Genomic DNA, 15,070 nt, shown 5'->3' with positions numbered 1-15,070 from the left:
GTAAGTGATTTTGTTTACTGTGCTTGATGAGTGCGTGTTTTTTGCCCTTTTTTTAATGAATTAAGGGCCTATTAGGCCTAATTTGTTTGTTTTCATATATTTCTAAGTTTTCTGTACACAATTTTATCGTTATTTTGTGTTTAACTTGCATTTCCTTGCAAAAAACGGCATAATTCTGACAAAAGTTTTCTCAACCAAGGCCTCTCTGATTTGTTGTTTTTACCAAATTAAACAAAAGTAATAAAACAATTGCAATGGATAATTTAGAAGCCAACATCATGGACAAGTCCATGCGATCCGTATTCGGTAAGTGAAAAACCTTTGATTTCCATTAAATTAGGCCCCATTTTACCCATTTTGTTCATTCAATACAATAACTAACCCCCCTTTCAGTGGGTAACATTCCCTATGAGGCCACCGAAGAAAAACTCAAAGATATATTCGGTGAGGTCGGCCAGGTTCTCTCCTTCAAGTAAGGAATCCCATAAATTTCAATAAAATGCCCCTTTTATTAAAAAATAACCCTCGTAACAGGTTGGTCTTTGACCGGGAGACCGGCAAACCTAAAGGTTATGGTTTCTGCGAGTACCGCGATCAGGAAACCGCCCTCAGTGCCATGAGGAATCTGAATGGTTACGAGATCGGTGGCCGTAACCTTAGGGTCGATAATGCTTGTACAGAAAAGTCTCGAATGGAAATGCAGAATTTGCTGAATCAACCTTTGCCTGAAAATCCTTATGGGGAGCCAGTGCAGGCTGAGAAAGCACCGGAGGCCATTAGTAAGGCTGTGGCTTCGTTACCTCCCGAGCAAATGTTCGAACTTATGAAGCAGATGAAAACTACTATTCAGGTAAGTGCTTTTTAGTATGTATCTATGTGTTTTTTTACTTGATAAGTTAGTACAGTGTTTAGATGGTTTTAAACGGGAAATATTTGAGAATCTGATCAGTAAAGGTTATGTTATAAAGCGGTTGTCATGAATTTTGCATATGCTGCACATAATTTATCATAAAAAATTTATTATTGTATGGATTTACGTAATTTTTTTTACAAAACGTTGAGAAGGTTCTAAGCAATGTTTTAAAGTAAAAATCATGAGAATCTGATCAGTGAATGGTGAGTTATGAGTCAGGTTAGCTCAGATTCCATGATTTGGTCTATGTTTCTTGATAAAAAAATTATTGATGTGTTGTTTTATTTGATTATTTGATACAACGTTAAGAAGGTTCCAATGCAACTTTTAAAGCAAAAATCGTGAAATTCTGATCAGTAGATGGTGAGTTATAAGTTCAGTTACCTCAGATTGCATGACTTGGTACATGTTTTTTAATAAAAATTGTATATGTGTGTTGTTTTATTTGATTATCTGATACAACGTTAAGAAGGTTCTAAGGCAACTTTTAAAGCAAAAATCATGAAATTCTGATCAGTGGATGGTGAGTTATGAGTTCAGTTACCTCAGATTGCATGACTTGGTACATGTTTTTCAATAAAAATTGTATATGTGTGTTGTTTTATTTGATTATTTGATACAACGTTAAGAAGGTTCTAATGCAACTTTTAAAGCAAAAATCATAAAATTCTGATTAGTAGATGGTGAGTTATGAGTCAGGTTACCTCAGATTGCATGACTTGGTACATGTTTTTTAATAAAAATTGTATATGTGTGTTGTTTTATTTGATTATCTGATACAACGTTAAGAAGGTTCTAAGGCAACTTTTAAAGCAAAAATCATGAAATTCTGATCAGTAGATGGTGAGTTATGAGTTCAGTTACCTCAGATTGCATGACTTGGTACATGTTTTTCAATAAAAATTGTATATGTGTGTTGTTTTATTTGATTATTTGATACAACGTTAAGAAGGTTCTAATGCAACTTTTAAAGCAAAAATCATAAAATTCTGATTAGTAGATGGTGAGTTATGAGTCAGGTTACCTCAGATTGCATGACTTGGTACATGTTTTTCAATAAAAATTGTATATGTGTGTTGTTTTATTTGATTATCTGATACAACATTAAGAAGGTTCTAATGCAACTTTTAAAGCAAAAATCATGAAATTCTGATCAGTAGATGGTGAGTTATTCAGGTTACCTCAGATTGCATGACTTGGTACATGTTTTTTAATAAAATTGTATATGTGTGTTGTTTTATTTGATTATTTGTTACAACGTTAAAAAGGTTCTAATGCAACTTTTAAAGCAAAAATCATGAAATTCTGATCAGTAGATGGTGAGTTATGAGTCAGGTTACCTCAGATTGCATGACTTGGTACATGTTTTTCAATAAAAATTGTATATGTGTGTTGTTTTATTTGATTATCTGATACAACGTTAAGAAGGTTCTAATGCAACTTTTAAAGCAAAAATCATGAAATTCTGATCAGTAGATGGTGAGTTATGAGTCAGGTTACCTCAGATTGCATGACTTGGTACATGTTTTTTAATAAAAATTGTATATGTGTGTTGTTTTATTTGATTATTTGTTACAACGTTAAAAAGGTTCTAATGCAACTTTTAAAGCAAAAATCATGAAATTCTGATCAGTAGAAGGTGAGTTATGAGTCAGGTTACCTCAGATTGCATGACTTGGTACATGTTTTTTAATAAAAATTGTATATGTGTGTTGTTTTATTTGATTATTTGTTACAACGTTAAGAAGGTTCTAATGCAACTTTTAAAGCAAAAATCATGAAATTCTGATCAGTAGAAGGTGAGTTATGAGTCAGGTTACCTCAGATTGCATGACTTGGTACATGTTTTTCAATAAAAATTGTATATGTGTGTTGTTTTATTTGATTATCTGATACAACGTTAAGAAGGTTCTAATGCAACTTTTAAAGCAAAAATCATGAAATTCTGATCAGTAGATGGTGAGTTATGAGTCAGGTTACCTCAGATTGCATGACTTGGTACATGTTTTTTAATAAAAATTGTATATGTGTGTTGTTTTATTTGATTATTTGTTACAACGTTAAGAAGGTTCTAATGCAACTTTTAAAGCAAAAATCATGAAATTCTGATCAGTAGAAGGTGAGTTATGAGTCAGGTTACCTCAGATTGCATGACTTGGTCCATGTTTCTTGATAAAAAAATTATTTATGTATATTTTTATTTGATTATTTGATACAACGTTAAGAAGGCTCTAAGGCAACTTTTAAAGCAAAAATCATGAAATTCTGATCAGTAGAAGGTGAGTTATGAGTCAGGTTACCTCAGATTGCATGACTTCGTACATGTTTTTCAATAAAAATTGTATATGTGTGTTGTTTTATTTGATTATCTGATACAACGTTAAGGAGGTTCTAATGCAACTTTTAAAGCAAAAATCATGAAATTCTGATCAGTAGATGGTGAGTTATGAGTCAGGTTACCTCAGATTGCATGACTTGGTCCATGTTTCTTGATAAAAAAATTATTTATGTATATTTTTATTTGATTATTTGATACAACGTTAAGAAGGCTCTAAGGCAACTTTTAAAGCAAAAATCATGAAATTCTGATCAGTAGAAGGTGAGTTATGAGTCAGGTTACCTCAGATTGCATGACTTGGTACATGTTTTTTAATAAAAATTGTATATGTGTGTTGTTTTATTTGATTATCTGATACAACGTTAAGGAGGTTCTAATGCAACTTTTAAAGCAAAAATCATGAAATTCTGATCAGTAGATGGTGAGTTATGAGTCAGGTTACCTCAGATTGCATGACTTGGTCCATGTTTCTTGATAAAAAAATTATTTATGTATATTTTTATTTGATTATTTGATACAACGTTAAGAAGGTTCCAATGCAACTTTTAAAGCAAAAATCATAAAATTCTGATCAGTAGATGGTGAGTTATGAGTCAGGTTACCTCAGATTGCATGACTTGGTACATGTTTTTTAATAAAAATTGTATATGTGTGTTGTTTTATTTGATTATTTGTTACAACGTTAAGAAGGTTCTAATGCAACTTTTAAAGCAAAAATCATGAAATTCTGATCAGTAGATGGTGAGTTATGAGTTCAGTTACCTCAGATTGCATGACTTGGTACATGTTTTACAATAAAAGTTGTATATGTGTGTTGTTTTATTTGATTATTTGATACAACGTTAAGAAGGCTCTAAGGCAACTTTTAAAGCAAAAATCATGAAATTCTGATCAGTAGATGGTGAGTTATGAGTTAAGTTACCTCAGATTGCATGACTTGGTACATGTTTTTCAATAAAAATTGTATATGTGTGTTGTTTTATTTGATTATTTGATACAACGTTAAGAAGGCTCTAAGGCAACTTTTAAAGCAAAAATCATGAAATTCTGATCAGTAGATGGTGAGTTATGAGCTCAGTTACCTCAGATTGCATGACTTGGTACATGTTTTTTAATAAAAATTGTATATGTGTGTTATTTTATTTGATTATTTGATACAACGTTAAGGAGGTTCTAATGCAACTTTTAAAGCAAAAATCATGAAATTCTGATCAGTAGATGGTGAGTTATGAGTCAGGTTACCTCAGATTGCATGACTTGGTCCATGTTTCTTGATAAAAAAATTATTTATGTATATTTTTATTTGATTATTTGATACAACGTTAAGAAGGTTCCAATGCAACTTTTAAAGCAAAAATCATAAAATTCTGATCAGTAGATGGTGAGTTATGAGTCAGGTTACCTCAGATTGCATGACTTGGTACATGTTTTTTAATAAAAATTGTATATGTGTGTTGTTTTATTTGATTATTTGTTACAACGTTAAGAAGGTTCTAATGCAACTTTTAAAGCAAAAATCATGAAATTCTGATCAGTAGATGGTGAGTTATGAGTTCAGTTACCTCAGATTGCATGACTTGGTACATGTTTTACAATAAAAGTTGTATATGTGTGTTGTTTTATTTGATTATTTGATACAACGTTAAGAAGGCTCTAAGGCAACTTTTAAAGCAAAAATCATGAAATTCTGATCAGTAGATGGTGAGTTATGAGCTCAGTTACCTCAGATTGCATGACTTGGTACATGTTTTTTAATAAAAATTGTATATGTGTGTTATTTTATTTGATTATTTGATACAACGTTAAGGAGGTTCTAATGCAACTTTTAAAGCAAAAATCATGAAATTCTGATCAGTAGATGGTGAGTTATGAGTTCAGTTACCTCAGATTGCATGACTTCGTACATGTTTTTCAATAAAAATTGTATATGTGTGTTGTTTTATTTGATTATCTGATACAACGTTAAGGAGGTTCTAATGCAACTTTTAAAGCAAAAATCATAAAATTCTGATCAGTAGATGGTGAGTTATGAGTCAGGTTACCTCAGATTGCATGACTTGGTCCATGTTTCTTGATAAAAAAATTATTTATGTATATTTTTATTTGATTATTTGATACAACGTTAAGGAGGCTCTAAGGCAACTTTTAAAGCAAAAATCATGAAATTCTGATCAGTAGATGGTGAGTTATGAGTCAGGTTACCTCAGATTGCATGACTTGGTACATGTTTTTTAATAAAAATTGTATATGTGTGTTGTTTTATTTGATTATTTGATACAACGTTAAGAAGGTTCCAATGCAACTTTTAAAGCAAAAATCATTAAATTCTGATCAGTAGATGGTGAGTTATGAGTCAGGTTACCTCAGATTGCATGACTTGGTCCATGTTTCTTGATAAAAAAATTATTTATATATATTTTTATTTGATTATTTGATACAACGTTAAGGAGGCTCTAAGGCAACTTTTAAAGCAAAAATCATGAAATTACGATCAGTAGATGGTGAGTTATGAGTCAGGTTACCTCAGATTGCATGACTTGGTACATGTTTTTTATAAAAATTGTATATGTGTGTTGTTTTATTTGATTATTTGATACAACGTTAAGAAGGTTCCAATGCAACTTTTAAAGCAAAAATCATTAAATTCTGATCAGTAGATGGTGAGTTATGAGTCAGGTTACCTCAGATTGCATGACTTGGTCCATGTTTCTTGATAAAAAAATTATTTATGTATATTTTTATTTGATTATTTGATACAACGTTAAGGAGGCTCTAAGGCAACTTTTAAAGCAAAAATCATGAAATTCTGATCAGTAGATGGTGAGTTATGAGTCAGGTTACCTCAGATTGCATGACTTGGTCCATGTTTCTTGATAAAAAAATTATTTATGTATATTTTTATTTGATTATTTGATACAACGTTAAGAAGGTTCTAAGGCAACTTTTAAAGTAAAAATCATGAAATTCTGATCAGTAGATGGTGAGTTATGAGTTAAGTTACCTCAGATTGCATGACTTGGTCCATGTTTCTTGATAAAAAAATTATTTATGTATATTTTTATTTGATTATTTGATACAACGTTAAGAAGGTTCTAAGGCAACTTTTAAAGTAAAAATCATGAAATTCTGATCAGTAGATGGTGAGTTATGAGTTCAGTTACCTCAGATTGCATGACTTGGTACATGTTTTTCAATAAAAATTGTATATGTGTGTTGTTTTATTTGATTATTTGGTACAACGTTAAGAAGGTTCTAATGCAACTTTTAAAGCAAAAATCATGAAATTCTGATCAGTAGATGGTGAGTTATGAGTTCAGTTACCTCAGATTGCATGACTTCGTACATGTTTTTTAATAAAAATTGTATATGTGTGTTGTTTTATTTGTTTATTTGATACAACGTTAAGAGGGTTCTAATGCAACTTTTAAAGCAGAAATCATGAAATTCTGATCAGTAGATGGTGAGTTATGAGTCAGGTTACCTCAGATTGCATGACTTGGTACATGTTTTTTAATAAAAATTGTATATGTGTGTTGTTTTATTTGATTATTTGGTACAACGTTAAGAAGGTTCTAATGCAACTTTTAAAGCAAAAATCATGAAATTCTGATCAGTAGATGGTGAGTTATGAGTTCAGTTACCTCAGATTGCATGACTTGGTACATGTTTTTCAATAAAAATTGTATATGTGTGTTGTTTTATTTGATTATTTGGTACAACGTTAAGAAGGTTCTAATGCAACTTTTAAAGCAAAAATCATGAAATTCTGATCAGTAGATGGTGAGTTATGAGTTCAGTTACCTCAGATTGCATGACTTGGTACATGTTTTTCAATAAAAATTGTATATGTGTGTTGTTTTATTTGATTATTTGATACAACGTTAAGAAGATTCTAATGCAACTTTTAAAGCAAAAATCATGAAATTCTGATCAGTGGATGGTGAGTTATGAGTTCAGTTACCTCAGATTGCATGACTTGGTACATGTTTTTCAATAAAAATTGTATATGTGTGTTGTTTTATTTGATTATTTGATACAACGTTAAGGAGGTTCTAAGGCAACTTTTAAAGCAAAAATCATGAAATTCTGATCAGTAGATGGTGAGTTATGAGTTCAGTTACCTCAGATTGCATGACTTGGTACATGTTTTTCAATAAAAATTGTATATGTGTGTTGTTTTATTTGATTATCTGATACAACGTTAATAAGGTTCTAATGCAACTTTTAAAGCAAAAATCATGAAATTCTGATCAGTAGATGGTGAGTTATGAGTTCAGTTACCTCAGATTGCATGACTTGGTACATGTTTTTCAATAAAAATTGTATATGTGTGTTGTTTTATTTGATTATTTGATACAACGTTAAGAAGATTCTAATGCAACTTTTAAAGCAAAAATCATGAAATTCTGATCAGTGGATGGTGAGTTATGAGTTCAGTTACCTCAGATTGCATGACTTGGTACATGTTTTTTAATAAAAATTGTATATGTGCGTTGTTTTATTTGATTATTTGATACAACGTTAAGGAGGTTCTAAGGCAACTTTTAAAGCAAAAATCATGAAATTCTGATCAGTAGATGGTGAGTTATGAGTTCAGTTACCTCAGATTGCATGACTTGGTACATGTTTTTCAATAAAAATTGTATATGTGTGTTGTTTTATTTGATTATTTGATACAACGTTAAGAAGATTCTAATGCAACTTTTAAAGCAAAAATCATGAAATTCTGATCAGTGGATGGTGAGTTATGAGTTCAGTTACCTCAGATTGCATGACTTGGTACATGTTTTTTAATAAAAATTGTATATGTGTGTTGTTTTATTTGATTATTTGATACAACGTTAAGGAGGTTCTAAGGCAACTTTTAAAGCAAAAATCATGAAATTCTGATCAGTGGATGGTGAGTTATGAGTTCAGTTACCTCAGATTGCATGACTTGGTACATGTTTTTTAATAAAAATTGTATATGTGTGTTGTTTTATTTGATTATTTGATACAACGTTAAGGAGGTTCTAAGGCAACTTTTAAAGCAAAAATCATGAAATTCTGATCAGTGGATGGTGAGTTATGAGTTCTGTTACCTCAGATTGCATGACTTGGTCCATGTTTTTCAATAAAAATTGTATATGTGTGTTGTTTTATTTGTTTATTTGATACAACGTTAAGAGGGTTCTAATGCAACTTTTAAAGCAAAAATCATGAAATTCTGATCAGTAGATGGTGAGTTATGAGTTCAGTTACCTCAGATTGCATGACTTGGTACATGTTTTTCAATAAAAATTGTATATGTGTGTTGTTTTATTTGATTATCTGATACAACGTTAATAAGGTTCTAATGCAACTTTTAAAGCAAAAATCATGAAATTCTGATCAGTAGATGGTGAGTTATGAGTTCAGTTACCTCAGATTGCATGACTTGGTACATGTTTTTCAATAAAAATTGTATATGTGTGTTGTTTTATTTGATTATCTGATACAACGTTAATAAGGTTCTAATGCAACTTTTAAAGCAAAAATCATGAAATTCTGATCAGTAGATGGTGAGTTATGAGTTCAGTTACCTCAGATTGCATGACTTGGTACATGTTTTTCAATAAAAATTGTATATGTGTGTTGTTTTATTTGATTATTTGGTACAACGTTAAGAAGGTTCTAATGCAACTTTTAAAGCAAAAATCATGAAATTCTGATCAGTAGATGGTGAGTTATGAGTTCAGTTACCTCAGATTGCATGACTTGGTACATGTTTTTCAATAAAAATTGTATATGTGTGTTGTTTTATTTGATTATCTGATACAACGTTAATAAGGTTCTAATGCAACTTTTAAAGCAAAAATCATGAAATTCTGATCAGTAGATGGTGAGTTATGAGTTCAGTTACCTCAGATTGCATGACTTGGTACATGTTTTTCAATAAAAATTGTATATGTGTGTTGTTTTATTTGATTATTTGATACAACGTTAAGAAGATTCTAATGCAACTTTTAAAGCAAAAATCATGAAATTCTGATCAGTGGATGGTGAGTTATGAGTTCAGTTACCTCAGATTGCATGACTTGGTACATGTTTTTTAATAAAAATTGTATATGTGTGTTGTTTTATTTGATTATTTGATACAACGTTAAGGAGGTTCTAAGGCAACTTTTAAAGCAAAAATCATGAAATTCTGATCAGTGGATGGTGAGTTATGAGTTCTGTTACCTCAGATTGCATGACTTGGTCCATGTTTTTTCAATAAAAATTGTATATGTGTGTTGTTTTATTTGTTTATTTGATACAACGTTAAGAGGGTTCTAATGCAACTTTTAAAGCAAAAATCATGAAATTCTGATCAGTAGATGGTGAGTTATGAGTTCAGTTACCTCAGATTGCATGACTTGGTACATGTTTTTCAATAAAAATTGTATATGTGTGTTGTTTTATTTGATTATCTGATACAACGTTAATAAGGTTCTAATGCAACTTTTAAAGCAAAAATCATGAAATTCTGATCAGTAGATGGTGAGTTATGAGTTCAGTTACCTCAGATTGCATGACTTGGTACATGTTTTTCAATAAAAATTGTATATGTGTGTTGTTTTATTTGATTATCTGATACAACGTTAATAAGGTTCTAATGCAACTTTTAAAGCAAAAATCATGAAATTCTGATCAGTAGATGGTGAGTTATGAGTTCAGTTACCTCAGATTGCATGACTTGGTACATGTTTTTCAATAAAAATTGTATATGTGTGTTGTTTTATTTGATTATTTGGTACAACGTTAAGAAGGTTCTAATGCAACTTTTAAAGCAAAAATCATGAAATTCTGATCAGTAGATGGTGAGTTATGAGTTCAGTTACCTCAGATTGCATGACTTGGTACATGTTTTTCAATAAAAATTGTATATGTGTGTTGTTTTATTTGATTATTTGATACAACGTTAAGGAGGTTCTAAGGCAACTTTTAAAGCAAAAATCATGAAATTCTGATCAGTAGATGGTGAGTTATGAGTTCAGTTACCTCAGATTGCATGACTTGGTACATGTTTTTCAATAAAAATTGTATATGTGTGTTGTTTTATTTGATTATTTGGTACAACGTTAAGAAGGTTCTAATGCAACTTTTAAAGCAAAAATCATGAAATTCTGATCAGTAGATGGTGAGTTATGAGTTCAGTTACCTCAGATTGCATGACTTGGTACATGTTTTTCAATAAAAATTGTATATGTGTGTTGTTTTATTTGATTATTTGGTACAACGTTAAGAAGGTTCTAATGCAACTTTTAAAGCAAAAATCATGAAATTCTGATCAGTAGATGGTGAGTTATGAGTTCAGTACTCTCACGAGATGTGTAGATTTACTACATGTTTTCTAATAAAAAATATATTTATGTATATTTTTATTTGGTTATTTGATACAACGTTAAGAGGGTTCTAATGCAACTTTTAAAGCAAAAATCATGAAATTCTGATCAGTGGATGGTGAGTTATGAGTTCAGTTACCTCAGATTGCATGACTTGGTCCATGTCTCTTGATAAAAAAATTATTTATGTACTGTTTTATTTGATACAACGTTAATAAGATTATAATGCAACTTTTAAAGCAAAAATCATGACAATCTGAACAGTAGAAAGTGAGTTATGAGTTGGGGTCGCCTCAAATTGTATGAATCGGTATATAGATGTTTTTTAATATTATTTTATTTGATAAAAGCCAATAATATACATGAGTTTCCAAATTTAAATACTAAACATGTCCAATTTGTCCAGACGATTCTTAATACACTTTACAGAAGGAAGAGTTGTAACATCGATGTCTTGTTTTTATTTGATTATGTGGAATAACGTTTAGAAGGTCCTAAAGCACAAATCGCGCAAATCTGATCAGTAGTTGTTTTGTCCGTGTCTTGTAGAGCGGTTTTTGAAAAAAATCAATAAATACTAAGTAGGGTGACCCAGCGGGTCAATTTTTAGTAAATAAACGTTCTTTTCTCAGAACAATCCGACTGAGGCCAGACAGATGCTGCTTCAGAACCCCCAACTGGCCTACGCCCTCCTACAGGCCCAAGTGGGTCATGAAAATCATCGATCCACACACCGCTGCGGTAAATAATTACCGACTCGTCTATGGTGCGGATCAATTTACATCAAATTAAATAAATTTTAGTCACTTCTGCACCCCCGTGAACCAAGTGCCGGCCACCCTGATGCCCGGCGACAAAAACGTGCCGGTCCAGGTGCCGATTAGCCGGGACTTCCAGGCTCCGCCGCCGGCACCGGTTGCGCCTCCCCGCCAAGAATTTCAACCGGTGCCTGCGCCCATTATGCCCCCCGTTACCAATCATAAACGCGCCCGTTTTCACAGGTACTAAAAAGGTGCCTTAGTGCCGAAGTGGGCGCGTTTTTTTTGGCACATTTCAATTTTCTTTAGGTCAGGATATCGATCTGAGGGCCTTAGATCCGCGAGGCGGGCCGGAGCCTCGCATGGGCTCTCGTATGGGCGACCAGGACATGAGGCAACTGCCTCCCGCCCCCTTGGCCAACCCTTTGCCGCCCGTTAACGAACCGTAAGTCTTTTATTATTTTTCTTCTTCGTACTGTGGTTGCTCTTCTTCTTCTTGTTATTGTCGTGTTTTTTAACTGTCTGTTAAATCTTTTAATCTTGCTTATGGAAGTCTAATGGTGACCCCAGAGGTCCTCCCCAGGTAAGCTACTGCTCCGGTGCCTCAATATTTTCTCACGAATTCATATTTTTTTTTTTAAATTTTAGTTTCCCCAGAGATCCCAGGGAGTCTAGGAACCCCTCAGGGGCGAGTTTCGCTCCCATTGACCCTAGACAGGCCGCCAGGGCCGACCCCAGACAAAAAGGTATACGAAGTTTCACTTAAAAGTTGCGAACTGTTTGATTTTTTTTTTGTAGCTCAACGTCCGATTACGCCGCCCCAAACTATAAGGGCGCCGCCCCAGAGCGCCGCCTCTGTCGCGGCCGCCCAAACCGCCTCCGCGGTTACTAACGGGGCGATGCCTCCCGGGGCTTCGGATCAAGAGAAGGTTCGTTTTTTCTTTTTGTTTATTATCTTTCTTTTTTTTTTTCATGATCTTTCTTTATTTTCTTTTTTTTTGTTTTAGGCCGCCCTTATTATGCAAGTGTTGCAATTGTCCGACGAGCAAATTGCCATGCTACCACCGGAACAAAGGAATAGTATTTTGGTATTAAAGGAGCAAATTGCCAAGAGTGCCCAGGGCAGATAGATTTTCGACGTTTTCTTTTTTTTTTATATTATGAGTTGCTTATTAATATTTTCATTGTATATTCGATGAGTTTTTTTTCTTTTCCGCTTGTTATCTTCTTTTTTTTTTCTTTTGATGGGATACTTTTGCAATTTTGCCTCGGAAAGGACCTTCAGAATGATCTGGGTATAGTTGAAATCAAAATCGGGATGTTTGGAATGTTCTATACATATTTCATACAGGAATATTCATACAGGATGTTCCTATAATGTCCCATTTTGATATTTTGAGGAATCTATACTTCTTTTGTTTTCGAAGGCCTAAATTGAATGGTTTTCTTCGATTTCAGAGTTTTTAATATTAATTATGTTAGTATAGTTTTGCAGAAGTATCCTTAGATGATATTTAAAAAAAAAATCAACAAGTTTTTTAATTAAATGGCAGTTTTTTTATACCAACGTTAAAAAGGTCTTGCAGCATATTTTGAAACAAAAATCAGGGAAATATGAGCAGTAGAAGAGGAGTTAGAAAGCGGGCTACTACGGATTGCACCAATTTTGCCCCCCAAAATATAAAAATGTTAATAAAAAAATTTCTAATGCATGGATTTGCGTTATATTTTCATACAACCTTAAGAATGGCTTATACCAACTTGTAAAGTAAAAATTGCTAAAATATGAGCAGTAAAGGTCGAGTTATAAAGCGGGTTACCACGGATTGCATGAATTTTGTCCTCCACAATATAAAAATATTGATAAAAAAATTTCTGATACATAGATTTGCGTTATATTTTCATACAACTTTAAGAATGGCTTATGCCAATCTTTAAAGTAAAAATCGCTAAAATATGAGCAGTAAAAGTTGAGTTATAAAGCGGGTTACCACGGATTGCACCACTCTTGTCCCCCACTATATAAAAATAATGATAAAAAAATTTGTAATGCATGGATTTGCATTATATTTTCATACAACCTTTAGAAGGGCTTATGCCAACTTTTAAAGCACAAATCGTTAAAATATTAGCAGTAAAATTCGAATTATAAAGCGGGTTACCACGGATTGCATGAATTTTGTCTCCCACAATATAAAACTATTGATAAAAAAATTCCTAATATATGCATTTGCATTGTTTTTTCATACAACCTTAAGAAGGGCTTATGCTAACTTTTAAAGTAAAAATCCCTAAAATATGAGCAGTAAAGGTCGAGTTATAAAGCGGGTTACCACGGATTGCACCACTCTTGTTCCCCAGTATATAAAAATAGTGATAAAAAAATTTCTAATGCATGGATTTGCGTTACATTTTCATAAAACCTTAAGAAGGGCTTATGCCAACTTTTATAGCAAAAATGGTTAAAATATGAGCAGTAAAGGTCGTGTTATAAAGCGGGTTATTACGGATTGCACCACTCTTATTTCCCAGTATATAAAAATAATGATAAAAAAATTTCTAATGCATGGATTTGCGTTATTTTTTCATACAACCTTAAGAATGGCTTATACCAACTTGTAAAGTAAAAATTGCTAAAATATGAGCAGTAAAGGTCGAGTTATAAAGCGGGTTACCACGGATTGCACCACTCTTGTTCCCCAGTATATAAAAATAGTGATAAAAAAATGTCTAATGCATGGATTTGCGTTATATTTTCATAAAACCTTAAGAAGGGCTTATGCCAACTTTTATAGCAAAAATGGTTAAAATATGAGCAGTAAAGGTCGTGTTATAAAGCGGGTTATTACGGATTGCACCACTCTCATCCCCCAGTATAAAAAAATAATGATAAAAAAATTTCTAATGCATGGATTTCCGTTATTTTTCATACAACCTTAAGAATGGCCTATACCAACTTCTAAAGTAAAAATCCCTTAAATATGAGCAGTAAAAATCGAGTTTTAAAGCGGGTTACCACGAATTGCATGAATTTTCTCCCCCACGATATAAAACTATTGATAAAAAATTTTCTAATACATGGATTTGCGTTATATTTTCATACAACCTTAAGAAGGGCTTATGCTAACTTTTACAGCAAAAATCGTTAAAATATGAGCAGTAAAAATCGAGTTATAAAGCGGGTTACCACGGATTGCACAAATTTTGTCCCCCACAATATAAAAATATTGATAAAAAATTTCTAATGCATGGATTTGCATTATATTTTCATACAACCTTAAGAAGGGCTTATACCAACTTGTAAAGTAAAAATTGCTAAAATATGAGCAGTAAAGGTCTAGTTATAAAGCAGGTTACCACGGATTGCACCACTCTCATCCCCCAGTATATAAAAATAATGACAAAAAAAATTCTAATACATGGATTTGCGTTATATTTTCATACAACCTTAAGAAGGGCTTATGCCAACTTTTATAGCAGAAATAATTAAAATGTGAGCAGTAAAGGACGAGTTATAAAGCGGGTTACCACGGATTGCATGAATTTGGTCCCCCACAATATAAAACTATTGATAAAAAAATTCCTAATGTATGGATTTGCATTATATTTTCATACAACCTTAAGAAGGGCTTATGCCAACTTTTAAAGCAAAAATCCCTAAAATATGAGCAGTAAAGGTCGAGTTCTAAAGCGGGTTACCACGGATTGCACCACT

At 32.3% G+C, this 15,070-nt stretch overlaps 1 protein-coding gene across 1 annotated transcript; it reads left to right on the top strand.

Moving 5' to 3' along the window:
• Positions 1 to 34: 34 nt before the first annotated feature.
• Positions 35 to 12,902, top strand: LOC126747598 (cleavage stimulation factor subunit 2 tau variant). Its single transcript, XM_050456331.1, is given in 13 exon segments — positions 35 to 306; positions 394 to 472; positions 535 to 850; positions 11,230 to 11,304; positions 11,306 to 11,338; positions 11,401 to 11,424; positions 11,426 to 11,584; positions 11,586 to 11,598; positions 11,665 to 11,800; positions 11,909 to 11,938; positions 12,004 to 12,101; positions 12,154 to 12,284; positions 12,363 to 12,902. Coding segments are annotated over 13 exon segments (1,269 nt in total). The 5' UTR covers positions 35 to 254; the 3' UTR covers positions 12,486 to 12,902.
• Positions 12,903 to 15,070: the final 2,168 nt, after the last annotated feature.

This window comes from Anthonomus grandis, chromosome 19, assembly GCF_022605725.1.
Source record: "Anthonomus grandis grandis chromosome 19, icAntGran1.3, whole genome shotgun sequence".
Taxonomy (NCBI): Eukaryota; Metazoa; Arthropoda; class Insecta; order Coleoptera; family Curculionidae; genus Anthonomus; species Anthonomus grandis.
This window is presented reverse-complemented; position numbering and strand designations above follow the sequence as displayed.